The sequence below is a fragment of the Zonotrichia leucophrys genome, chromosome 11 (genome assembly GCF_028769735.1).
Source record: "Zonotrichia leucophrys gambelii isolate GWCS_2022_RI chromosome 11, RI_Zleu_2.0, whole genome shotgun sequence".
Lineage (NCBI taxonomy): Eukaryota > Metazoa > Chordata > Aves > Passeriformes > Passerellidae > Zonotrichia > Zonotrichia leucophrys.
In genome coordinates, this window is record NC_088181.1 from 8,940,113 (window position 1) to 8,967,742 (window position 27,630).

The 27,630-nt window shown below is 42.9% G+C and overlaps 1 protein-coding gene across 3 annotated transcripts; it reads right to left on the bottom strand.

Annotated features, from left to right (window-relative positions):
* Positions 1–17: 17 nt before the first annotated feature.
* OSGIN1 (oxidative stress induced growth inhibitor 1) lies at positions 18–26,560 on the bottom strand. Of its 3 annotated transcripts, none has more exons than XM_064723473.1 (6): positions 10,536–10,688; positions 6,527–6,632; positions 3,973–4,109; positions 3,440–3,631; positions 3,030–3,121; positions 18–2,372 (listed from the first exon to the last, which is right to left on the bottom strand). In XM_064723473.1, the coding sequence occupies exons 2-6, from the start codon at positions 6,609–6,611 to the stop codon at positions 1,379–1,381; spliced, it is 1,500 nt and encodes a 499-aa protein (XP_064579543.1). In that variant the 5' UTR covers positions 6,612–6,632; positions 10,536–10,688; the 3' UTR covers positions 18–1,378. The 3 variants fall into 3 exon arrangements, with proteins under 3 accessions (XP_064579543.1, XP_064579541.1, XP_064579540.1); XM_064723471.1 differs by lacking the exon at positions 10,536–10,688 and adding an exon at positions 26,514–26,560 and having other exon boundaries at positions 24–2,372; XM_064723470.1 differs by having other exon boundaries at positions 24–2,372; positions 6,527–6,629; positions 10,536–10,662.
* Between the last annotated feature and the right edge of the window lie 1,070 nt (positions 26,561–27,630).

Sequence of the window (27,630 nt, forward strand, 5' to 3'; positions counted from 1 at the left end):
GTAAAACAAACACAAGGTAAGTCTGAAATCACTTTATTGAAAAGTTTCATACAAGAGTAGTCAGTCAGAAAAATTATTCAAGTGATACAGTAATTCACAGACAAGCCCCTCTCACATCCCAACTCCAGGCCAATTCATTTACAGATGTCTTGTCCCAGTCAGTTTTTCAGGGCCTTTTGATGTCAGTGAGTTTCAGTGCAGCACAGGGAGCAGAGTCTGTTTTTACACCAAATTAAATTAGCTATGACTGAAATTTTTCCTGTGAGAGGTATTAAAGCCTCTGTAGGTCTGTTGAGAATGCTGCTTACAACATTAGGCATCATTGCCATCCACCCCAGCTGATTCAGAACAGACTGAAAGACTGTAACAAAATATTCTGCCAATAAAAATCTTTTAGAAAAACAGTATAAAAAGTTTTATATATATAGCATAAAGCTACCAAAAAGTGACTGTGCCATTTCCCCTCTTATACAAATAATATTTTTTTTTAAAAAAGCATAATACATTAGTAATTCACCCAGTATATAACATATTGCACCTTTCCAGAGTCCTCTATGCAGGAGGAGCCCCATACAGTATGTAGGCATTCCAGGATAGACCTGCAGCTCCCCTTTAGTTCTGCCTGTCTCTACAGCAGCTGCCAAGAGTTTGGCTACCACAGGTTTAGGATTTAGAAGGCAGGAAGCTGCAAGATAGCAAACCAATTATCTGCAAATCAATACCATTTCTTCTCAGGAAGGAGAAGAACCCATCACAGGAATCTCTTGATTTGTTAAAAGAATCATATATTCCTTGTTGCTGGTGTCAGTGAGACAATCCAGTTTTGAGTGCTTGTATGTCAGTTTTTACTGGCAGAGTACTCCCCATGTGCCATAGGTACCTGCAGCACCTGGCAGAGATTTCTGGCCTAGCAGGGACATACAGCCAAACCACAGGAGCACATAAAACCAGGTCAGTTTACTTTGGTTCATGACAAAACACTGTAAGACACCAACAGACACAGTGTTGTGGGCCTGCTATCTGAAAATAATTAACATTGATTCCTCAATCCAATTTCCGGTCACCTGGAGGGTTTTAGATAGAAGAGCAATTCCTGTCTTGCCCTTGCTTTTCCAGGCACAAACTTCAGTAACCATGCACAGGTGTGCAGAAAAGGAGCTGAATTCCCAGGAACTGAAAATACTGCTGTGTGTGGAACCCACCCTGTATTTGGTCACTTAATCTTCTCAAATAACTCAGCAGGAACTTACTAACTCTCCATATAACCTTGAAGAATACCAGGAATGGCCTTTAGAATTGAGGACACCCAGATCAGATGATTTGATGGAAGGAGCTCTAACCCACCCTCACAGAGGATGAACAGGGATGGGGATTTTTGTTAGGGGGGATTTTTGTTGGCTTTCTTTAGCAGAGAGCTGGCAGCAGCCAGAGCCCCTCCCTGCACAAAGCGCACAAAGTTATCTCCTGCCAGAGGCCCCAGGGCATAGAGCCCTTTCTCCTGAGTGCATTCATAGGTGAAGGGATCAACATCTATGGGATTCCTCTTGGGATTCACTGGCTGCTCACTGTCCAGGGCCAAGTCAGTGCCATTATTTGGCAGAAAGGAGAGGTTGGGGTTTGAGCCAGTTAGAACAAGAGCCATGGAAATTTTATAAGCTTTCTGACAGCCGTTCTTGTCTTGAAAGATGCATTTCTTGTCCTTGCCAAAGGAGAGCACGTGATGTTCAGGGAGGCTGATGTAGTGCTCATAGGGCCCTGCACAGGCAGCTGTCTGTTCTTTCATCATCTGGTGGACCTTGTGGTATTCAGGGTACATTGTTTTGGGGAGCTGGTTAAAAATAAGGCCAGGATCAGTGACTCGCCTCCGAAAAACGTGGATTACTGGAATATTGCAATGGTGAGCAAAGAGAATGGCATCAGCAGCTGTCAGACCAGCACCTACAATCAAGACTGGATCTGTCATGATGCCAACACTGTTATTCTTCACTGCTTCCTCAAGGGCAGACAGCTGGTGGTGGACATAGGAAAGGTTTTCTCCCTTGACCCCGAGCCAGGTAGGATTGTCATATGTTCCTGTAGCCAGGACCACATTTTCTGCATAGATGGAGAAGGGCTCTTTAACACCTTCCATAGTTTTGAAAAATCCATCCACCTGAAAGACCTCTGCACTTTTTTCATTAGAGCTCCAGATTGAGTCCCTATCCTCCTGCAGATCTTTCTGGGTGTGGTTGGAGATGCTCTCTGCACTCACTTTCCTCACAGAGGTCACAACAGTGCCACATCTGAAATTCTTCTGCAGTCCTTTCTTCACCACATAGTGTTGGTAATATTGAGCAATGTCTTCTGCTGTGGCTCTATTGTTTTTGAGGCCTCTGTAATAAAGGACAAACAAAGGTCAAGCAGCAGTTAAGTAAGAGACTGGAATTTGTCCCCTCTTGCACTCAATGTATCCTAGAGCCATCTACCCTGGCACTACAGAGAAGACTGATCTAGTTTCCCTGACTTCAGCAAAGTTATTCCTGACACAGAGAGCTAACAGTCAGGTCCAGAAGCTGTTGGACACAGGCAGCTTTCTGTAGCATTAATCCCAACCCCAAGAACATGGCTGGTTATTTAAGCCTTCCTCTAATATCTTGCTTCCAGTCCATTTTTAACACCTGGACTTCTTAAGATTAATTGCGACTCATGTAAAGAGAAGCAGCACCTCAGAGAATGCACAGCAGCAGGACTGATTGTGCTTGTCATCAGGGGCAGCACAGAAGCCGGGTGACCATGATTTCAAGCTTTACTCAGAACTCTTGGTCACAGATTCATCTCCCCAGTGGGTATGGAGAAGGACACATTCCAAGCAGCACTGCAACTTTATCTGAATCACTCAGTATAAAATGGACTGGCTTTGGGGTACAGGAGAGTGTTCTTTCTCTCACTAAAATCATCCATAACAGATGGGTAGCTACATTCAAGAAGTCCATTCCAGGTTCTCTAAAAATCTCCAGATGTTTGCAGATGATCACACATGCATGTCTCACCTTTTCTTTTGCTTTAACCATTCTTTGAAGGGGAGATCTGGGAGTCCCATCCATTCCCCTTTGCTCAGGGTAAACATAGAGCCCTCTATAGACTGGAACAAGAAACAAAACAAAATGACTTTAATTTTTTAATGTAAAAAGTGAAAGGCAGCTTTTCCATGTTCCAATATGGCACAAATGATGAAATCAGTAATCTCCTCTGATTTGCTGTCATGGATAAAACCATCCATGCTCTCCAAAAAGAACATGAAATGGGGAATATAAAGGCTTGTTTTCCTTTTAAACTTTCACTTGTCTCTATATAAGATGTAACACAGCTGACTGGGATTTTAGAGGGGTTTTTCTCTCTCCAGTCAGCACATCTGGCCATTACACAACACACAGACCCCAGCTAGCTCCAATTCACTTACATGCCAGGCCCCTCCAGGAGCGTTTCTGCCCAGGACCAGGTGGGGGATGGCTCTGTCAGGCTCATGCCACCAGCTGAGCACAGATTCTGCTGTCCCATCAAAGTCGGTGTCTGGCCGCTGCAGGGTGTCAAACAGGAGAGCCACAGGGCTGTGGGATCGTCCCTCCAAGCCTTCAGACAGATACTCCAGATCCTGCAGAGAGAAGGAGCAGATGCTCAAAGGGCATGTAGTGCCAGGCAGCAAACTGCTTCCATTCCATTTTTACTGCTTGTCACTCCAGCAGCTCTGAGCAGTGGGCTTGGGCAGCTCATTTACTGGCACACAGACCTGTTCCTGCCCAAGGGCTGCCTCCAGGATCTTGGCAGCAATGCTGGCATTGCAGACAAGGGAGGTCTGGATTACAAAGCAAAATGCTTTGTAATGTGCTTAAGGCTCATTCTGTCTGTGTCCTTTGAAAATCCAAACAAGGTAATCACCCATGATACACCCCTGGGATGCTTTGCTGGGATGTCATCGTTTATCTTTACACACACCTGGTCCAAAACAGAGACTTCTGGTGCCTCTTCCAGTTTTCTTTGAAGAATAGGGTGAGGATGAACAGAATGTCTTTTGAAGTAAGGGGTGTAACCTGACAGCAAATATGAGAGACAGATTCCTGAAGGTCCATTCCCTGAAAAAAACAATTGAGAAGAGTTTAGACTTCTGGAGATAGAGCAGTTCTTTGAGAAGTGTTTCTAATATGCAGACCAATTCAAAAGACATGACACTGCTATGGATACAGGGGTTTCCTGTTCCAGAATGCAATTATTGGATGGAGTTGGGGACGACACTTTATTTTACCCTTCACTTCACTTGCTTCTATTTGCATTGCAAGGTCCTTAGAACTTGCTGAAAACACACAGGGTTAAATAAGTCACAGGCTGCCCTCACCTGAAGCTTGAAGTCTCTAGCATAGTGATGAATGGAGTTATTTCTCTAAAATTAGTGGTCTAGAAGCTGATCATGGGCTGACCAGGGGCCTCAGCTCTCCTGGAAGCACATTTCACACCAGTGCGGAGTAGTTCACTGTGCACAGGATACAAGATCCAGAAAAGATGGTGATTATTGAAGTGAAGGGAAGCCAGTTGTTCTCAGCAGGAAATTCCATCTTTTAAGAGTATTTGGCAATACAGCTTTGACTAATGGGTCTTGAGGACACTTTCAAATGGGAAGCAGCCCTACTGTGGTACTGCAGTGTGTTAAGGAAAGTCTCTCTGCCATGCCAAGACAAGCCCACAGAACACAGCACTGAACAGGTTGCTGGATGGCTGAACCCCTTTGCTGACCACCCAACAGCCAGGGGAAAAACTAGATCAGTGTGACTCCAAAGCCCAGTGAGAGAAGCCTGTGGAAAGTTTGCACATGGCTGTTCTCCAGCATGTTCAATATTTTACAGTGTCTGTGTCACTGCCAGCCTGTCTGGCTGCCCAAAATCCACGACAGTGCAGTGACGAGGAGGGGAGAGAGCCCAAGTGACAGCAGCCTCTTGACACAGTGCCAGCGCTCAAGGGTGGCTGGAGCAAAGGCTGATCCTTGAGGATTCCAAAAAAGTGAGGTCATGGCTGTAAAGCCAACAGTGAGCTATGTGAGGGGCAGCCCATGTCACAGCTGGGGACAAAGGCTGCTGTGCTGACACAAGCCAGCAGCTTCAGGTCAGTGTTTGGAATATTCCACTTGCAGGAAAGTTAGCCAAAACCAACAGCAGCAGACACTAAAAACAAACTAAACTGCAGCTATAGTAAAATATAACCAATTTCAGGTCACCACTTTGCTTTAGGAAGTACAAGGAGGTACCTAAGCCAAACTTCACCACCTGAGTGCTCAACACTCAGAGGATTTATTCTGAGCCACGTCTAAGTTTGACATGGATGATCACAAGAACATCTGGGGCTCAAGATATTTTAAAATGCAACTGCTTCCATGAGGCTGCCAGCAGAGCTGAGGCAGCACAGTGCCTTCAGGAGCAGGGCCTGGGGAAGTGGCTGGAGCCTTCATGCAGTGTTATCCAGCTGCAGGGCAACATCTGGGCTGCTTCAGCCCCACAGCCTCCTCAGAGTGCAGCTCTTCACAGGGCTGCTTCTGAGGCTTCAGGGGCACCTCCACCCTGGCTCCCTGTACAGGTGCACTAGGGAGGCATCAAATTATCCTCCTTCCCACCTAGAGACCTTTACAATGAGCAGCACAAAGGCATTCTCAGATAAGAACGTGCTGGCAGTAGTGTCCTTGTCAGAGCTGCCGTTAGCACAGATTAGGGGTGATGGATGCAGGGCTCTGACTTTGGAGCAGCTGCCTCGGGGGTTTGAATTCAGTGCCAGATAAGGAGGGAAGCCAGCTCTGCAAGGCACGGGATGCTCAGAGGAGCAAGGTCCAGCACCTCCACAGCTCATGGCTGGTCACAGGGGAAGGCTCTGACATCATTACTTTGCTCAAGAATCACCTCACACTGCAAGTTCCCTCTTGAAGTTAGTTGAAGACAGTTATTATACAACCTGGGTTTTTAAACTGGTTTTAAGCTGGTTTTAAAACTGCATTTTATCAGTCTATTAAATCTGTACAAAATCAGTGTAGCTCACTCATGTTTTAAAGGAAATCTGTGAAAAAATTCAAGAAAGCTTAACAGCATCTGGAGTACTTTCTAAACAGACAAATTGGTGGAAAAGGTCACACAACCCTACCTTCAATTCAAGCACTACAGATAATCCCAGCAAGCTGATTACCTATCTGTACTGAAAAGGTTTCAAATCTTTCTAAATGTCCAACAGACAAAAAGCAGGCTGAGATGAACTGATGCTCAAAAGGTTACCAATTTCGCCATTAAAAATAGGTATGTGTTATAATTTGTAAAATATCTTGTTCCTTACTTCTCACAACTCTGAGAGGTCTCTCAGTGTTACAGGAAGTCTGGCTGTCTGGAAAGGATGCAGAAACAGCAGTCAGGCATTTCTGCTTTGAGTGAGAACATGTGGAAGTGGAACAGAATTAAAGGTAGCGAGTCCAAAGCAACAACAGCACAGGAGAGCCCAGCAGTGCTGGCAGGAGAGGACTCACCTATGATCACAACAGGAATTGTCTTGAGCCCACTCCTGTTTGAGGGCCTGGTCACTAATGGACACATCTTCCCATCTGGAAGCATTTATGCTCTGGAATCCACCTGCTGAAATAAATATGTTTTGAATTATTTTCATTTTTTGACAAAAAACCACAAGCAAACAAACAAGAAAAACCCCACAGGATTTTCTCCAGCCCACAAACTGAGGCTAATCTAAAGTATTATTACCCTTGCATTGCAGACTGTCACTTACACTTCCACACTCAGGACAGACCTTCTTATCTTTTTCTCCTGCTGACCCCAAAATCAAAGGAGGATTTTCTGATCATGCACCACAAAAGGGGGACAGAACAGTTATCTTTCTTTTTCAGACATGAATTCCATTACGCCAGGAAAACTGGCAATTTCAGCAACCCTCTGAGTACATTAAATGCAGTGTTGCACCGTGTTAATAAAAACTTCACTTCTGACCATACTCTGTAGAAAATGGTATCATTATCACAAACACTTTTTAAAGTAACTTGTGCATTTACTGATAAGTGAAATAAACCTGACAAGACTTTTGCCCAAAGGCTGGAAATCTCCTGGTTGTATTTTCAAATAGGTACCATTCTATCACTATATGTTTTTTTGAGAAGTTCAGTTCTGGAACCTCCTTTCTCAACTTTCCAGAAAATGGAGAGTTCTAGGTCTGAACAAGTAAATAACAAGTCTTTGAACAAAATATGCATCATAATTATCTTGGAGACTAAGGTGTCATTAGAGTGGAATCTACAAAACTAATCTAAGAATTATGTAAACATCCAGTGAACAGTGAATGTTTCTGCCATTCCTGCAGGAATCCTACCACGTCAAACAATGACTTTAGTTTTCCATGGAATTCAACTCTACTGTCACTAACCTAGAGAAGTTATTTTTACCACAATAAATGTGAGGTTTCTGAAAATCAGCATAAGCTTTAAAGTTATTCTACAGAAAATATTTTCTTTTATAAAACCCTTATTGTCATTTTGGAAAGCTAAGCAAAATCCATGGAATAGCACAACTTTGTCCAGTAGGGCACACTCTCCACACCCTTTCCAAGTGCAGATCTTTGGCAAGTGCACCAGACACTGCCATAAGTCCTGGCACATCACTGCCTTTGACACAGGTATTGCAGCAAATGTTTTCCTGCAGTGTAATGCCCCTCTTTGAGGCTGACATTTACATCACAGCAGCTCCAGCACAGCACAGCACTGCTGACTGACTGGGCAGCCAGGAAACCACCAGCGAGTCCACAACTCACAGATTCCAGGCTTCAGCAGGAGTGCTGTGGGTGCATTTGCTTGCAGGGATGTGACAGCTCTCATGCACAGCAATGTACAGCCATGGCTGGGCCCAACAGCTCCATTCCAACATAACTGGGTTCATCATAAAATTAATTCAAAACTTGCAGCCTTAGCCAAATGTTTGGATGACAGTTTAGTGACACTTACTGGCTGCCTGTTACCACTTAACTCAGCATTAGTCTAAGACTGTTATGCATTTTGCCTGACAGGGCATGAACCACTTAAAAGACATTGTAGTTGTGCTATCTAATTTAAGTAATTTGAAGCATCTAGCTTTGAAAAGAGTTGGATCTCAACGAAACTTATGTTCCCAATTTAAATGAGACTCAAAGGTAGTTGTATTTACTAGAGAAGATGAGCTCCCCTTGAGGCCTCCCCACAAGCCCTGGATGCTGTGGGAGCACAGCCCAACCACCCAAGGATCTCCCCAGCTTTTTGGGTAGGTTCTGCCACATAAACCAAAACCTGCACCTCCTTTAGCAGACTGTGGTGTAAATTCCCCCAAATAATTCCTTCCCACAAAGCTCCAGAACTGAAATTAGCAGAATTCAGCACCAGCAGCTGGGACTGCCAGAGACACCAAAGGAACAGGACACTGGTGTGACCAGTCAGGTGTTCCCCTCCAGCCACTGAACTGCAGCATCCTGACCTGCAGGTCAGCAGAAGTTTCTTCTCCATGATAACAAATAACCCCCTCTCCATCACTGCATTACACAAGAAGAGAAGTTCTTATTAATTTTTCCCAACACAGAGTACACATCCTATTTCTGTGAAGCTCCTGGGAGCCTGGAAGAGGGAAGCAACACCTCTGGGAGCAATCTTGCAGGTTTCTGCTCCACAGCTCCCTGCAGCAGCATGCCTGGGAAAGCTGCATGCACATCCATGGGATTTTAGCTGGAACAAGGACTCTGACCAGCCCAGCAGAGCACAGGGCAGCAGTTGCAGGGCAGCAGCAGAGGCACACACACAGAGAAAGAGCTGCCAGGCTGTTTGTAAGGCATGAGCACAGCCTCACACTGCTGGCTGCCAGCACGTTTCTGGGGGAGCCTGAAGGGGACAAAAAAGGCACAAGGCAGGAGAGGACAGGCTGGCAGTGCTGTTTGCTTTAGAGGAAGGTTGCCTTGGCTCCTGGCCATTGCACCGTGCCACCCCTCTCCACCCTGATAAAGCACAGAGCAGCAGCCGCTCACTGATAACTCCTGCTGCCACCCTCCCCCTGCTTTCTGCACCTCCTGGCACATGAAAGAGGAGCATTTTCTGCAATTAAACCAAACTTTAATAGCTGGAGGAGCATAATTGTTAGTTTGATGAAATTTGGGCTAGTCTCTTTCACATCCTATAGCTGCCATCTCTATAATTCATAATTATTAACTCTTATTTTTAAGTAGAAAGTGAATCAGGTGCTGAACCTGTTTATAGCTATTCCCATCCTGTTGGCTAAAGGTTTGACTTGTGGGGGTAAAACTCAGAGCGCCTCAGGCATTTTAGTTTTGGGCCAAACATTCATCTTTCCTCCCATTAGATGTTAAGGTGGATTATTTTAATTACTTAATTACATATTTTTTTTTCAGTCTTAGACTCCATTACCTCAAAACCTGGGCAGCTAATACAGCGTAGAGGAAAGCCTGTTCTTGCAGAGGCCATTGCAAAGCAGCAGGACATTGAAGTTCACTGCCAATCTAATCTGAACTAGTTAGCACCATGAAAGAGCCTGAGACAGCAAGAAACTTAAGAGTGCTCTTCTCACCCTCCTTTTATGTAGTGTAGTCTGCTGGGCACTCACACTTAGCTTAGTGACACTGAGTTTGGCTCCTGCTTTGAGCTTCCTACTTTAAATGAATGTCCCTTTCCTTCTCCTCATTTGGGAGAATGCAGCAAGTTTCACAACTTGGCTTCTTGCTGCTTCCAAAGCATTCCAGTGTCTGTGTGATGTTACATAATTGTTTCTGGCTGCAAGGCTCCCAGCTCACTCTGGGCCAGGCTCTGCATACCTTCCCTCGCGTCCAGAGGGACTGGAGCTCACAAACTCGGTCAGTGTGGCTCGCACCAGCTCCAGGCTGCCAGCCTGAAACAGGTTTTAAGGCAGCACATGAAAAAGCAAAGGCACGTTTAGCAAGACAAGGGCACTCTGTGATCCTTGGAGAAATACAAAGCCAGGTTACATCAGCCATGTGCAGATAGCTCTCCCTGTAACAGCCATGAGATTTTGCTAAAGGAAGAATCACCAAGTGTGGCCTGAACAGCACATGGGGAGAGCTCAAGAGAGCAATGCAGTTGGGGTATAAACACTGGGGCAGTTTAAAAAGGTACCACAAAACTCAGTTTTAAACAATTCTAACAGAGATGCAACAATAGTTTTCTTCAGCCTAATTTCCTCATCAACTCACTTGTCTCACGAGGTTAATATTTAACTAATTAGTACTTTAAAAAAAAAAGGCAGAGATCTTGACAGCTTTTACATTTTATACTTCCCTACAAGTTTCAGAAGCTGTTCTCTCCTCACAGCATCACTCTTGCATGTCAGGCCAGTTACCCCCCAAACACAATTAAAACTATGTGGAAAAAAAATCAACTTTGTGGTATGTAATAACACCTTTCTAAAAACACCCCTGCGACAGTCAGAAACTGATGTTAGGGTACACCAGACAGAGCTCTCTGTACTTATTTGGAGCCTTCTTACCTTTAGCAGCAGGTCTGATGAGAGGTGGGATCTTTGTGAGAGTGATTGTACACTCAGGAGAGCCAACCAAACTACAAGCCTGGAATCCTCTCTCTGCTCCAAGACAGCTGTTTAAATATAGTAGGCAACCAGCAGCAAGAGAGGAGAGGAGGAGCCAAAGGGACTGGAGGTGGAGCAAGGAAAACAGTAATAAGCATGACTCAGCAGGAATATTTCTCTTCCCAGCTCCTGAATGAATGCAGAGAAACTTCCTTAGTAATGTTCAGCTGACTAATGTGACTACAGCAAAAGCAGGATTACAGGAACCATGCCTGGTAGAAGTCCTGCACTGAACAAATTTTCCATTTTTAACCCTCAGGACCACACAGATACACAGTGGGTCTGAAAAGATTGATTTCAGTTTGTGGGGTTTTTTTTCTTCAGTGAGATGAAGTGTTATAAGCCTTTTGCACAGTAGCAATAAAATGAGTCAAACTGCTTGCATAAACCCCAGAACCCACCAGGGGTTCCATCCTAGGTATCTTATCAATTCAGGGAATAATTGATCTGGCTTGCTAAATTTAAAATGCCCTTCACAAATGAAATACCTTTATCCCAAAGTGTTCGGTTCAAGTAGTAAATGAAGCACACATTTATCTCTGAGGCCATCTGTTTGGAAACCACAATTTCCAGGAAATAGGGCTGCTGATACAGTTAAAGTGCATACTTTCATTCATGTGATCTAAAAGATAAAAGCAGTTCTTGAGAAGGATTTCTCTGCTGTCATGACTCCCATCAGAGCAGAATACTTAATATAAAACTCTATTTTAATTCCACCAGAATAAGTTGTTTTAATAAATGTGAGGCAATTGCTTCACTCAAAGTTTAGTTACCAGTCAATCCTTTGTAAAATCTGACTCAGTAAATGCTGTCAGACTGGAGAGGGTGGGAGGAGAGGGCTAAGGGCTCTTTCCAGTTTCCTGGGCCTTAATCCAAGGTAGCATTTGCACAGAGCTCTTAAATAACTCATACTGATTTTTTGACAGGAAAGGCTTTTATATGCATTATTCAGACATTTATTGGCATGTAACCAATGTGTCCATGTCAGCCATGGAAAAATTAAGCTTTCAGAGAAAATAAGGCATTTGTTTGCTTAGGTGATTTAAGATTGCCCTGTTACTAGGTTTTTCAAATCTGTCTTCAATACATTGCAGTGTTGCATGTCAAACATTGTAGAACAAAGATGTTCAAGCCCATACTTGCTGATACCATAGATACAAGACAAAACCATATATGATGCTTTGGCTTTGTACTAAGGAAAATAAGGAATACTTCTTGTGTGTGCAAATCTTCAGAAATAATGTTGTTCTCTCTTGTAAAAAAGAGGAGATCCTATCCATTTTCTACTAGAATTTATAAAACTAGAATCTGTATTACCTTTGCAAATAAAGCCAGGATGGCTTTCCAGAAGCACAAGCTCTATCCTAGTTTTGTACACAGTACAGTTCTTTACAGGAAAACGTTCATGTACAATAACCCACTGCCCTTTGTTTGTACAGTAAGACCATTGAACCTAGCAATTTGGGAGCTTCTTTTCTGATATCCCTTTTGATATCCCTATCTTGATATCCCAAGAAACACATCACACAGAATAGACATATATCAAAGTAACTTTTTCTCCTTGTGTACCTTGACCTCAAACAAATGATTCAGCCCAACACTTTGGATAAACTTTCTAGAAGAAGAAGTAATTGAGCAATCTGTAGTTGGCCTTGCAGCCAGCCCTTGACCTACAAACTCATGCAATTCACTTCTATTTTTTTCCTGAACTGACAAAGGCCTTTTGGTGGTGCACACATTTACGGACAAAGCCATAACATTGTACTGGGGAATACATTGCACCTGAACCAACCCCTATTTCCTTAGAAAGAAATTTCCTTGTTACTTATTGACTTTTCACCTCAGGTTATGTAAGTTCTACCTGTCCATCTCCTGCTAATGAAACCTGTTGGGTAGCCCTGATTCTGCTGTCTCCTGATTTGGGGGAGCTCAAGCTGTGGTGTCAGAATTCATTGCTGACAGCTCATGGCAGAACCTTTCCTACAGCACCTCTCCATCATCCACCCTTCCCTCCAGCCAGCCTTAAGGTGTACCAGACTGCTAAATTATCCTGACAAACGACATTGTTTCACTCATTAGAACTTCATGTTCTGTTGGTTTTTCATAATGACAGGAGCACTCCCAGTGTGATCCTCCATGGGCCACTGTAATGCTTTGATGCTTTGGTGTTTCTCTCAATTATGGTAAAACAGAAATCTAAAATTCTGCATGTTTTATAGCTAAGAGAATATTAAGCGTCCCATTCAATGATCACACACAGAATGCACATTATTTAATCTAAGACAAAATACAAAATCAAGTGTTGGAAAATCTGATGGAGTATCTTGGTTCCATATGGTCTCTGTGCAGAACACTGCACTTTGTTGCTGTCTAAATCCTCTCCAGCTTTATCACCCAGAAAAGCTTACACTTAGAGTTATATGTTAGCTTAGATACCAAAACTGGGACCCACATTTGTAATGATAATTATTAGTTTAACATTAATACTGTGACAGTTTGCTAGGTTTCTTTTTGCTTCAGCTAAGAAAACCTGCATTTGTCACCAACACCACAACCCAGACCACATCAGCAAGATGATGTAAATGTTGTGGCAGCCCCCAGTCAGAAGCAGCAAGTTGTGGCCATACCACTTCAGAGAGCAGTTGGCTGTCTGAGAAATGTGACTTGCTCTGCTCAATGACAGAGGTAAAAAAGGCTGGGAAGTCCCAGACAATTGCTGGGTCTGACAGAAAAAGCAGCTCAGGCAATGCTGGAAGTATGAGACCCAGTTCTGCTCTCAGTTAAACTTGTGACTTCCTACATGTGTTTGTGCTTTCACATGGCTTCCTCTAAAGAAAGATTTGGCCCAGACCACATTTCCCAACTTTCCCATGTCCCTGCCAAGGCCATATCTGTTATGTGTTCATACCTCTTTTTGCACTGTTTAGGCAGCTGGGTCCAAAGGAAGACAAGTAAAGGTTCACTGCACCCTTTTGTTGTTCACAGGGACATTGACCTCCCAGTCACATAAATGATTGAAATGGTTTTGTCTTAGTAACTTGCTAAATTGTTTAAGGAAAGTAAAAAAAGCAAAACCTTACATTTTGCTGGGACTGTTGTAAGACAGTGATTTTTGCTTTTCCCTCCTTTCAATTAATTACCTTGAAATCATTCCTTGTCTGTTCAGAGAGGGTTGTCTTCCCAAAGCAATGAGATGAAACCAAAGGATTTCACCACCCTTCACTGGCCAGGGGCATCAGCCACTTCCACCACTTTATGGTGAAAACAGCTGTTAGGAAATAAACCTGGGGAGGTGACAATCAACCACACTGCCCAGGAGGGCTGTGGAGCTTTGCTGTCTGCATTCAGTCATGCCCTTGGCCGCTCTGCAGCAGGCCCTGTGCACAGCACTCAGTGTGTGCTCCAGTGCCACTGCCTCCCCGGGACGTTCCCCACCGCCTGCCTGTCCTGGCTTGGGCAGCAAGAACAGTGGTCAAGAGAGTCCCATAAACACACCCTGAAAGAGACATTCCCAGTACAACTCTGGGGGCCAACAGTGGATATTTTGCTAGAGTAGTTTACATGTGGAATGTCTGTGTAGAGGAGTAGTAGAGTGCCAAGTGGCTGTGCAGGCATTTCCTCAGAGAATGGGCCAGGATCACCGTTTCCCTCCTCAGATGGCTGGGTGATAGCCAAATCTGAGGTGCTTCCTTTCAGAAATGAGTAGGATGCAAAGAGGTGCAGTCCTTAGGCTCAGGGACTAGAGCCATGCATGTTTCCCAGGAGTGGATCTTTGCAGATTCTTCATTCCCAAATGCCACAGGCAGAGGAAAGCTCAGCTCCGCCCTCAGAGCTCAACATTGATGTTTTGGAGAAAAGTAAACACACTTTCATATCAAACAAACAGCATCCATAACCTAGTCAAAGATTAAGCTACACATTAAACTGGTTGGGAATTTTCCTCTTATCTAAATGTCAATATATTCAAAATATTTACACGAGTTCTGGAGCACTGCATCACTTGAAGATACAGCCTTTAGTCATACAGTCATAAAGTCATTGGTCAGTTATGTTCTTTTAGTCTACATGGGCATTTAGCAACTGATTAATTTAATAAACTGCTCTAGCATACTATGGTGTGTGCATATGTCCCAAAGCACAAAATATCCTTCAAAAGTTAATGTTCATAATTTCTTGAGTGGAATAACTAACAGAGGAGAAAACTGGAAGTAGTAGGTACAGCTGAACTGTGAGCACTGAGCATCTTCTCTGTACACGCTTTCCCTTAGGGCAAAGCTGTAGTTTCCAAATACAAGTGAGTAACTCAAAGGTGGAAAAGGAGCATGAGCTTGTTTAACTCAGCAACACAAACTTTCATAAACAGGGTTGCAGCAAGCCTTTGGAGTCTCTTGTATTCATTTCTTTGCCACAGCTTAAGCCATTCTGCAGCTCTTTAACCCAGCTTTAGTTTTTCTACTTTACCAAGAATCACTTAATCAAGATAAAGGATTTTGTAGCATTCCTTTGAAACACATAAAGCTAAGGGCACCCAGAGGTACCCAGCCAGCATGTTCAATTTTGTCAAAGAAAAATAAGATTTTCTGTAGCAGAGCACAAGATTTAGAAAAGGAGTGGACTAGAGTTATCCTGCAGCTTCCTACCCTCAGGGTTTATTTTCATCTTCCCCTTAAGCACCTGATTCTCTCAGAGATAACAGCTGCTCAGATCCAGGTTAGCCAATCTGATATTCCTGACTTGCAACATTTCCTTTCTGCCATAATTTTGGGTCTAAGTTCAAAGTGCTTTTTGCACGCAAGTCCTTCCTCCTTAAGAGTTCTTTCGTGCACACTAAAGGTCATTTGGAGTGATATTTCCTTAAACCCCAATTTCCCTTCACAGCAGCTCCAACACTGACTGGCAGGAGTGAAATTTAAAGTCTCTCTTCTGCATAAACCTGAGTGAACCAGTATCTTCCACAAAGACAACCTTATCACTTAGTCACAATATAACAGTAATGCATTGAAGTGTAACAAAATGATTTCAGAGGTCAGGGTTTCTCACCTGTAATTGACAGATGTTTCTAGACCAGCTTGAGGTGGCTGGAACACGAAATGAGCTATTACTTCCAGTAAAACAGAATGCCCTATTTTGAAACACATGCATATATTCTGGAGTCATTTCTGTGTCTTAGGAACATAAAAAATATTTACTATGAGGTCTGAAAAGATTTTGCACAGTGGATTTACAGGTAAGAAAGAGCAGGATTTCTGCAGAATGAAGCTATTCAGTAACTAATTCCCCAAAGCATTTGGTTTAGAAATACATTGCAATTTATGTAATTCCACGTTTAACTGATAGACACTCCTTTTTTTGCATAGGAACAAAAAAAGCTGAACATAGGTCAGTGAAACAAGTGTGCAGTGCTGAATCATCTGTCAATAGACATATTCAGCTTGCACCAGATTAAAATCCAATTTCTCCAAGATCTTGCATGAGTTGTACTTCTGTTTTTTGAAGAAATTTCACTAGAGAGATCTTCCTTGTTTCTCATCCTCAGCTACTCTACAAAAAACTTATCATTTCTGTTGCAGGTGTATTTTTGTTTGAATTAGTTTAGTTCACGTTCTATCGTTACTGTTCTGCTGGATTTTTGGTTGCTTGGTTGGTTTGGGTGTTTTTGTGGTGGCTTTTTTTTTTTTTTTTTAGTGTGCTTTATTTTTTGTCTTTCAAGCAGCTTATTCTAGAGTATAGTTGAGAGACTCTAGATTAATCTTACACCCTTGTCAACAATTATTTTATCATGAGAAATAACTTATTTTTAATCCACTCACATTTCTGGCAGCTGTCAGGCCAACTGCATTTTTTATTTTTTCCACAGAGGAGTTGTCCCAAGCACAGATGAAAAGGAGGAGATGTTTCTCCTTGCCTGGTCAATATTTGTTTTGATTGTGAAAATGCTAAGTTTGAATCATCAGGCAAAACCTCTGCCAAAGAGCCTGGGGATTGTAATATGATTGTAATATGAAGTGACCCTTCACCTCAAGGCAGAGAAGTACCTGAGTGGCTCTGCTTATCAGCCCAGCCTGAGATGTGCCTGCCAGGGCACAATGATGTGGCACCAGGGTGACCAAAGCCTGGGCTATCTTTGGTATCTGCCCCTGGGAGCTCTGCCCAGGGCATTTTCCACAGCCCTTTTTTATAGTCCTGCCACCCTGAAGGGGAACATTCAGGGCTGTCAGCAATAAATAATTGCAGATATAACTGCAGATCAGAGCTGCAGAATAACTGCAGATATCAGAGCTGTGGCACAGAAAGTTCTTCCCTTGTCTCATCTGCTGCCGCTCCCCGTGCCTGAACGTGTGCCTGAGCTGCCCTGGGTGACCAGAGCCCCGTGGAGCTGCACTGTCCCTTGGGACAGGCACAGGGCAGGCCAGAAGGACCCCAAAGGTCCCTCCAGCCTCCTGTGCCACCCTCAGCAGTGGCCAGGGGCAGTCACCCACAGGATGGAACAGGACAAGTGTGTGATTATGTACTGTCTTTTGTCTTCCCCTGCCTCCAGGTATGTGCAGCTGAGCCAGCTGGCCCAAGTCTGGTGAGGTTTGTTCTCTTGCTAGTTCCTTCCATCTGTTTTCATCTGGTCCCCAGTAATTTCACATGTGGCCTCTAGTACTTGTGCTAAAGGGAGGTTACACAACTGGTCCCTCTTCACAGCATCCTATTTACACATTTCTATTTCTCTGTCTTCTGACTTATTCCAAAACCAGAAATTGTTCCATACCCTATATCAACCTGCTTTATCTTCTCCAGATGCTCATCTCAAATGCTGAGATGAGAACAGCAGCATGTAATCCAGCAATCTGAGCACAGATGAACCATGGGTTTATGCATCAACTGTCTGGTTTGGCCTCCATCCTTTCCTAGCACTTAATTCACTTCACCACCAGTTAGCCCTGAGCTGACAGCTCCCCAGAACTATTTCTCTTGACCTTAGATTCAAGTTCAGGCTTGTCCCTACTCTGGCTGAGCTTCCTTGCCTGGACCTGAGCCAGAGCATGAGAAAACACAAAGGAATTGTGCAAAAGTGTGAAGTAATAGGACAGTACAGAAGCATTGCCTAGATTTTTCTTCAAACAAGTGGAGTCAGCCACATGCCTGATAAAAAGCAAAGTGGCAAACCTTGGAGACTTTCTGGATACTCCTGGTTCACAAAGAAACCTCAACAAAATAACTGAAGGGCATGTGTGTGGGTAAAAGCATGTTCTCACCTGGTCCCTCAGGAGGGAGGAGCCCTTGGGTAAACACAGTAGGGAAGCTCAAAGAGCTCTCATTGCACTCCATCCCATGGCCTGATCTTGATCTGTGCTTATCCTTTCACCTGAATAAAGCATTCATGGGGTGCTTATGCAAAGTCTCTCCTCGGGTTGCCTCAGGAGTGGCTGTTATTCTGAAAGGGGCAAAGTACAGGCACCAGCAGGAGTGTAATGAACCTTTCCCTCACCTGGAATGGGGACAATGGATATAAAGCAGCACAAAGGTAATGCCCAGGTAATGTTCTAGAAGACTCCCTATGCTTATTGTGCCTGGGAAACATAAACAAGACTCTTGGGCCTGGGACAGCAAAGCTTCTGTATCTGCCACCCACACTGCAGTGCTAACCCCTCCTGATGCTCTACCATGGTGTACCTGAGTACACATCACACTTCATTCAACTCTTCAGCTCAGCCTGTGAATAAAAATATCAACCATGAGGTCAGCTATTGTGCTAGTCAATGATGTCAAGACAGAATGAGAAAAAAGTAACTTCAGAAAGCAATTTAAGTTGTACTTATTTATAGAATTATGCAGGCTTGCCATACATACCTCCAATTTTTCTGAAATTTTACACCTTTGAATGTGTTATTAATACAAACTATTACAGTAGAACACAATTTTAGAAAATGCCTTATATTTTTAGTTTCCCATAAAGCCTTGCTAAAGGACTGTGAGCCCCACTCAGCTTTGCAGTGCTTTCATATTTTGCAAATGACGTGCATTCAGTATAAAGCCTTGATGGCTTCTCCTTGTTCTGACATTTGGGAAAGTGTAAACAAACTTGTCCAGCTGTCACCAAACTGCTGTTAGTCTTGGAACACAATAAAAGCTGGAGTGTCATTACTGAGCTGCATCCTGAGAGGGCACTCAGCTTGCACCATTCCCCTCAAACACACAGAAGTGTAGCAAAAAAGAAAAACATCCAATCAAACAACCAAGTGGCACACAAATGGACATGTAATAGCAGAAACCCTCTTACAAAATAATAAGAGAGTTATATAATATAAGGAACAGCTCTAATCTTAACAGGGTGTTAATCTGTCCCATCTGACTCACATCCAGGCGTGACTGGTTGTCAAACAGATACTTTTAATCATTTAAAGATACAGAAATTAAATGTCAGCATATTAATTGCTATAAGAGAGGCAAGAAATGAGCACATATCTCCTGGCCTGTGCTTCAGCCACAGGGCTGCTCTAGGACAAAAATTATCCAGATATCTTGCTGTGCTACAGGCGACCAACCTGTGTCACACCTTCCTGTGCCTGCTCACAAGTACTGAGCCCCTCATTAAAATGTGCTAATCTTTCTAAGTCAATCGACTAAGTGATTTTTAGTAGTTATTTACAATACAGATTCATTTTTTGTTGTAGCACATGATCCCCCAGGAATGAATTCACATTTGCAAGCTCTCAGGGGGTTCGTTTTGGGCCGAGACATCTGTCAGTCCCCTCAGCCATGGAACAGCCTGGAACACACCCAAGCTCTGTTCAGGCATGTTTTGTGCATGGGCATCTCTTCTGCTGCAGTGGCCAAACCTTCCAGCACCACTGGGCCAGAGTGCACCTCAGAGCACTCAGCTCTTGCCAAAACCCCCAACAACCCCTGTGCCTCCCTAGGCACAGCCTGTGGTACAGACATTCTGCATCTTTATCATTGTTTCTCAGTTTCACATCTCTCTGAGGTGTTACAATTTCCTACAGAATTGCAGTTTCTACAGAAAATTTGCATATTTTCCAATATACAAGCATTTATTTCCTAGTATAAATGGGAATAGCTAAAACAAGTAGTCTGTTTCAGCATATTTGTTGGACTGTGTTAAAACTCTTTATAGGCTGTATTTATTCTGGAGACATACTTGTTTCACAGCCTCTGATCTTATCTTCAGCCTGTACTGAGAAATTACTCCCATGAACTTTGGAAGGTCAACTTGTTAAACATCTATCCATTCTCCCCTACTCTTTCTAATTATCTAGAAATAATAATTAACTTAATTTTCTGAGATGGGGATGACTACTTTACTACCCAATTCATGTTATGTGTTCCAGATGACTCATATATGACAACTATGCTGCCTCCAAGGGTTTTTCCTTACAAAAATTCCTCACTGAAACTTGCCAAATTATTTTTTTTTCTTGTTCCTTATTTCTTCATCCAAGAGGCAACATTCTTTTCTAAAACTTGCAAAAGATGGCTTTGTGCCATGGTACAGGTATAAGCTCGTCAAAAGTAGCACGGCACGAAGCAGAGAGCCTGCATTTGGGACTCTGCTGGGAAATGAAACAACTGAGTCAGGCAAAACTCCATTCACAGCCTGATATCAGCTCCAGTTTTCTATAGATTCTGCCAAGGTCTTTGGAAATCAGTTGCCCAATACCTCTTTGGGAATAATACTGGCACATTCACTGGTGCGGAGCGGATATTTCAGCAAGGTGCTGAAGGAGTGCTTGGTGCATCACAAGAATGTGCCTGCACAGGAAGGCAGTTTCACTGGGTACAGCTGGCAGAGGGAGAAAAGAGCCTGAGGGGGAACAAACCCATCTCTCCAGCTGATTAGGTGCAATTACTCCTTGGAGGAAACTCGCTGGTTTCAGCAGGAACCAGCTTCCACCAGCAGACAGAGGTGCCACAAGACACAAGGTGCCACAGACATCCTGTTCCACTGGACACTGCTCTCCACAGAGTCACTCTGAAACTGGGAAATACAGATCAGGGTGATTTGCACTTCAATGATACCACCCCACATCTCCAGAGATGCCTTCCTGTTTACTGAGGAAATCACCTCCCTCTAACTTGTACAAAACCTTGCTGGTTTATGTAACCTTACAAACATGAGGCTGTTTCGAAAGAACTCCAAAACCTACAAGTATCTGAGCAATACACGAAAACAAGCCTGAATTTCAGCTTTACAGAGTTTCATTATAACAATCTAGTGTCAGGTATCACAAAGGAACTCATTCTGGCTGAATGGATGAAAGGGAATTTGTTAGCTGAGATACCATAAGGTAGCTGCCAGAATTGCACACAACCTTACCCAGTTAGTTCCTTACATTTGTCACAAAAACTAGGATCATTTCCTTACAGGTTTCATTCATTGTTGAGCAAGGCAAAGTTTTTCAGCTTGTAAATAAGCTCATACATGTTAATTACTCACTTTAATCTACCCATCTGAAACACTAACAAGAGGGAGGCTGTTGGTGGGTAAGGCTTCTGTCAGCATCTCCAGTACCTTACTTTTGGAACATCTTGTGGTTTTTGCTTTTAGAAAAGGTCTGAGCCAAATCACACCACCCTAAACAGAAAGGCCTGTTGAAGCAAAGGTAAACATTCCAACAGCTTCAAGGGCATTTGGATTAGCCTTGCTGTACAATTGATATGTCATGATGGTTTTGTAATATAGGAAAAGGTGCAGTGCTTTTCCATGCACCAAAGCAGTAATCTCACAGTTTTAGGAAGAAACCCAATAAAGAGAAGATTAATCAAACTAGAATCAGATTGCTGCTTTTATAGTAGGACTTTACAGTTTTCCTAAATGACATACTTGAGTTTCCAGGCATGAAAAAAACCAAATTAATACTAAAGATGGGCATAAGTCTTTTCTGGAGCTTTAAGCTAGACTAGCTTCTCTCCATCCTACATTTATCAAAGGAATGTCCAGAAACTTTATAAGCCCATGTACAGAGGTAAAACACAGTCACAATAACAGTTAAAAAAGTACAACCTACACCTCTGTGGGCTGCCAGTCCCTCTCAATTTCTTATGGATGTACTCTTAGCCTGTCCTGAAATAACCTCTTCAGACTCTTCTCAGAAACCAAGAGAACTAAAACAAGATGCACAATTACTCACACAGTAAACACACAGCCCTACGTGATGCAAGAGTATTAAATGTTTGTGCAAAACACTGAGTTAATAAATAAAACCAAATAGATGATAGAAACCTCAACATGCTTGCAGCTGTATTTATGGTAGCAGCTTCTTTAAGTTATAGCTGCAAGTCTTTTCTTCCTCTGGCTCACAGCAGCAGCCTGCACAAATAATGTAGAGTTGATCTGAGCAGTCTGCTTCAGCCCACCACATGCTGTGTCCATTTATGTGCAAACAGACATTCAGAGATCCCTTTCTTGCTTTGGAAACATCTTCAGCTGCTCTTTCAATTCCCTAACTGCTGCTGAGAGCAGCACAGATGGACTCTAATTCCTCCACCCTGGCATCTGCACATTTTTAGCCCCTTACAAAAGAAGGGCAGTTTGAGACTGGCAGGTACATTTTTAACCTTCCAGCTCCAGGGCTCCATTCATGCTGACAAAATGGGATGCTGCCCTCACCCATGCTGCCAAGACCATTCTGATCAGGTGTGCTCTGTCTGGCCTCCTCCTCCCTGACTCATTAAATGTCTGCCAGCAAGATCCATTTACCTTTACCCTTATTCTAACTGCCCCATTCAGGGTGTTTTATTAGCTAAGAAAAAAAAGAAGGTGTGCAAAAAGGCCTGGAAAAAACTTGTATAAGGCAACTCAGATAAGAAGCTCAGCTGCAAGCAGTGCTGAACTCAATAAAGACAACAGTATGCACAGTTTTGCAACCACATTCCCCTCATTTCCAAGTTCAGTTTCACTAATAGTCAAAGATGAAAAACTCCTATACAAAAAATCAAAAATGGAATGGGTCTGTTGCTCTGCAAAGGCATCCAGCTGTCCAGGAGAGTGAACAGTGTTAGAGCAGAAACTTGGGCACCTCCTCTCCTACTGATCTGTGCATCCTCAGCAAAACCAGCACTAAGCAATGAGAGGGATAAAAAGGCTTTTGTCCTTGTCAGGGGTTGGCTCAGTTCCACAGCTCCTCACAGCTCCCTGGGTATTTTCTGCTCACTGTCCAGCACTCAGACACTGCCACAGCCACCTCACAGCTGCAGAAGGAGCTTTGCTTCTGTCTGTCCTGTCTTCAGAGCACTTTTCAGCTATACCTAATATTAAATGTGTTAATTTAAATTCTGAATGTGATTTTAAAAGCAATGAGAAGAAAGATTTAGAGGTCCTATGTCCTGACAAAATCACTCCAGCATAAAGAGTTACTGCCTGATGTCACAACCAGTGGAAAGCTTCAGAGAAGGAACAGAAGGCTACTGAATCTATGTGAAAGGAAGAGTTTACATTGTTGGTTGACAAAAGCATTACCTGATAGATAAAAAACACCTAGATGGTTATTTCCAGATTTGAATGACATTTTAGAAGTCACTTGAATTCTCTGAATTTCCTGTCCTCTGATTGCAGTTCTATTGCATGGCCAGGGAATATTTTTCAAAGCGTGTTTCTACAGAAAAACAAGATCACAACTCCTTTTACAGCTTCAAGAGCTAACACAAACAGTTTAAACAGATCCTTCCTACAGACATATAATGAAGAGCATCTGATTTTTTTTTTTTCACCACATAATTAGAGGCCTTTTCCAAAAATTACTCATGCCTCTGGCTGGGTAGTCTGAAAATCTCAGTACTTGGTATATTATCTCCACAAAAGAAACTGAACCTATTCCAGAATTATATATTCATGGTTTCTCGAGGGCTTTTAAAGTTATATACAGTTACATTAGTATTGCATCAATAAGACACATTACCGTCCATAAAAACACTGCCTCTCGTCCAGTGGTATTTCATTGCCATTCCTCTAACCCAGCGTGGTCCTTGTGAGCTCCAGCTGGCACACTCAGAGGACTGAAATGTGTGTTCAGTGGCCTGCAGCCATCCCTCCTGTAGCTTTCATCTCATACAGCTTCACAACAGGACTGACCAATCTTATCTAGATGCAATTTCCAAGAAAAACAGCATCACAAGCAGAAAAGCTGAGCAGGATGAGATTACACAGCGTGGCTGCATGCAGGGGGTTGGTACCTGGGGATGCAGATGTCCATCCTGATTCCAGGTTTAAGACACTGAAATATCAAAGGCAGCACATTACAAATTGAGCTGTATAATGCATCTGGTTTTAAGGAGTGAAAAGAATCCATGAGGATCATCTTGTGGAAGGTCAGTCTGAGCTCCTGGGAGACATTGGCAACCAAAAGAACCAAAAAAGGCATTTTAAGTCCAGTTACAAGAGAAAGTCAAATACAGTGTCATGGTCCAATTCAGATTTTGTCATTACAGCCTGAGGAATCAGCAAAATTCAACAAGATGCTGGCTCTCACACCAGTGTTGTTTGCATTATAGATACATAAATATTATGCAGATAGTTTACTGAGCCCAGCTTAATTAGAGACCATTCCACTGCAGCCAGAAGAGCTAAACCCCCTCAAAACAATACATGGTGTGACAAGAGAGCTCTAGATTGCTATGGGGTGTTGTCTGGATGACAGGTGCTATGTAGGAGAGTTTGCATTTGAAATAATATTAATAATATAGCATCAGCTGCAGCAGAAAGAACAAATCCTGTGCCCACAATGTTCCCAAGAAAGCACCAATGCAGGACTTGGCTCTATAACTACAGCAAGAATAATAAACTCATCTCCAGTCCATGCAGCATAAGTGCAAGCAAGGAAAGCAATTAAATTTATGATTTAAAAAATATACAGAGACAACAGTAATGCTCCAGGATTTTTTTTTAACCAGGTCTGCTTTTCTGTGCTACAGGACAAACACTTTGTAGCATTCCAGCCCAATATCAGGAGTGTTCATTTCTAGGAGACATCACTGTTGTTTATGCACAGTAGTAATGCTGTGATGATCCCCAAATATAAATATACAAACACCACTCCAAAGATAATTAACTAGTTTACCTCAGACACTAAGGCACTACTAGAAAGATCAGCATGTTTTACACTACAGTGTCTTTGTATTATCTCACATTTCACTTCTCAACTACCAGAGATCCTTTGCTTTTTGTCATTACTAAGTGCATAAAGACATTATTAAAGATGTGATTTCAAGTCACCTGACTGGGAAAATCCTCAGCTGGTTTTGGATATTACACATTGGCAGATGTTATGGATTCCAGTGTAATCAGTGCTTTGAGAATCACTGAATAATTGTTGTTAAAAATAGCAAACTTGAGTGCTGTCATATGGCATTCTCAGTCAAAAACAGGCAAGAGTTTTGAGTTGCTAACACTTCACACTTCCAGGTTTTTGGCAGAATGGTACAATTAGAAAATCAGAACTTTGTTCACATCAGCTGCCTAACACTGCTTTAAAGATTAACTGGAGAGTTCACATAGGAGAGTTTGTCTCACCTTTGTTAGTGCAACTGGCAGCTGATGTTACTGCAACTCTAGCGCTGCTATCTAAGGCTTGATTTCAGCTCCTGAGATCTGAATAAAAACTTATTTATAGGGAAGATCACTCAGCAGCAGATTCAGATCCAATTACTCTGTCACAGATTATGTCACTACTATACAATTCCAGAGGAACTTCAAGAACTATTTGACCTATATTTATTTGACCTATATTTGATCTTGTACTGTAATGCTATAAAAAAGCCCATTAAAATAATTTGCTTTCAATTAATGTTTATATTTCAAAATCAAGTCATCATTGCAGTTAAAATGAAGAAGCCTTGGCACTGAGAGGAAGCAACAACCTCCTTGTGCTCCTGCAGTGAATTTAATTTCATTGTACATGTCCATACCCACTGTGAACAACCTTCAAATCTCAACCCAGAAATCATTTCTATAAACTGTGTTCCGCTTTAACCTCCAAAGCCACGCTGAAATTAAGAAAAGGATTCTCAGAACATGATTTAATAATGCAAACCATCAGCAACAGAAAAAACCAAGACATTCTTTTTGTTCACCTTTCCTTCTCAGTCGTTTTGCACCCTACCCACTTTCTGCCTTCAGTTGTATCAACACACTGTTTCTTGTCAATTAGAGTCGGGAGCAAACACCTTTTTTTGAAAGAAAACCTTGTTTGCATCTTCTCTAACAGTGAACAGCAATTAACTTTGTTCTGTGGCTGCAATGACAATATCAGTCACCTCAGCCCAAGCTGGGGTTTTACTTTGCTTTATACCTCATGATTAATACTTCATTGACTCCAACCTGAGTGAGAACAGTAAAATATCAAGGTTGTTCATGAAAATCACTAGCTGGTTGTAAGAATGGTCTTGAAGCTTTGCCTGCAGGCAGCTCTGAGCAGGTCAGGGGAGGACAGGCAGGGCCATCTGAGAGCCCAGATCATGAGAAAGGCTCATGGTAACGGGGCCAGCCCAGGTCAAGCCCAGAATTCAATATGCAGCTTGGCTCTAGTGAGGATAGCCACGGTCAGGGCAGGTCAGTGACTGATGAACAGGACCACTGGGACAGGGTCAGGGTAAAAATTCACTGCCCAGCTCAGGAGCAGCAAGCACCAGGGCCAGGTACAGAAATAGCAGATCCAGAGCTCAGGCAGGGCCCAGGGGCCAAGGACTGAGCTGAAATGGGTTCCTGGGGCTGTGGGGATCCCAGGTGAGGCTGCCCAGGCCATTAAACCTGCTCTCAGGGTCTCACAGTTATAAGAGCAAGCCCCATCAAGACTCCTCTCAGTCTGTCCAGGAAGGCAAAGAAATAAATCACTTCAGTAAGACCACCCCAATACTCTGAAACTCATTTTTCCATACCAGAAATAACCACATTCAGGAGATTGTGGGTAACCTTTCCTCATTTGCTGTGCGCTGTATGGATAAACAGATGATTTCCATCTCCATGGTTATTAATGTGCTACCTAAGCTTTTGCTTTTATAAATGCACACACATGTATGCATTTGGAAAGATTAGCATCTAACTTGAGCTCTCAGGCCCTAACTGAAGGGCCAATATAATCAGCAAAAAAATAATTTATTCACTGAATCATGCCCCAGAACTCTAAATGAAGCTAAAAGGAAGAACCTAAGAAAGGGAAGATATGTTGTATAAGATTTCCTTGAGTAACAGTCCCTAAAAATTTTGCAGCATGAGATAAATACAAAATTTGAAGTGTAGCAGTGTGAAATTGAGTATTGATTGCTTGAAAGCAGCACAGACAACATGATATTCAGGAGCAACAGAAGATGTTGAAGGAATAATTGTGGCAGAGACTACAGCATGCTGGAGGTGGATTCAGGAGCAACTCAGGATTTTTAATTTTTCTTTCAGCTCAACTAGATTTAACTATTTCCAGAATAGTTCTAGATATTACAGAAAAATTTGGTTATAACAATATGCATAAAGATCAGCTTATCCCATGTTAGTCAAACATAAAGTCAATTTTCTTCTGTGTGAAATAAGATCTGCAGTCTGTCCTTTCTGCTGTCCTGCCAGTGCTCTGAACAATGTAATAACTGTAATTTGGGGTTTGAAAAACTTTAAACATAAACTTGACACTGAAGTTCTGAAGTCTGGATTCTGGGACAGGTAGGACAGGTGCCTGAGTTGCAGATTGACATTCATTACCTCAGCACATCACTCTCCTAAAGCAGGAGACAGAAAAGCAGAAAACAGCAGGACATGGTCTCGTTCTCTGGGCAAGAGGAGGCTGAATTTGGCTGTAGAGCTCCTGCAATAAAACATACAGAGTTCAATTCCCATGGGTTTCCCACTGACAAGTCCTCTGGGCAAAGCAGAGAACACATGACAGAGGCACCAAACACCAAGCAGATCTCAGTTGTTCTCAAGAGACAGAAAATGCCTCAGGCCTCATGTGAGCATGAGCTGTTCCCCATCACCTTGTCTGACCCTCTAAACCTCTTCTGGCACTGT

Bases quoted from the DNA above. Each gene is read 5' to 3' on its own strand.
- OSGIN1 (XM_064723473.1), bottom strand. From the start codon at position 6,611: ATGCTTCCAGATGGGAAGATGTGTCCATTAGTGACCAGGCCCTCAAAC. The intron at 3,632-3,972 runs GTGTGTGTAAAG...TTCTCTCTGCAG, and splicing joins AAGTCTCTGTTTTGGACCAG to GATCTGGAGTATCTGTCTGA. The intron at 2,373-3,029 runs GTGAGACATGCA...CCTTTATTACAG, and splicing joins TGGTTAAAGCAAAAGAAAAG to AGGCCTCAAAAACAATAGAG.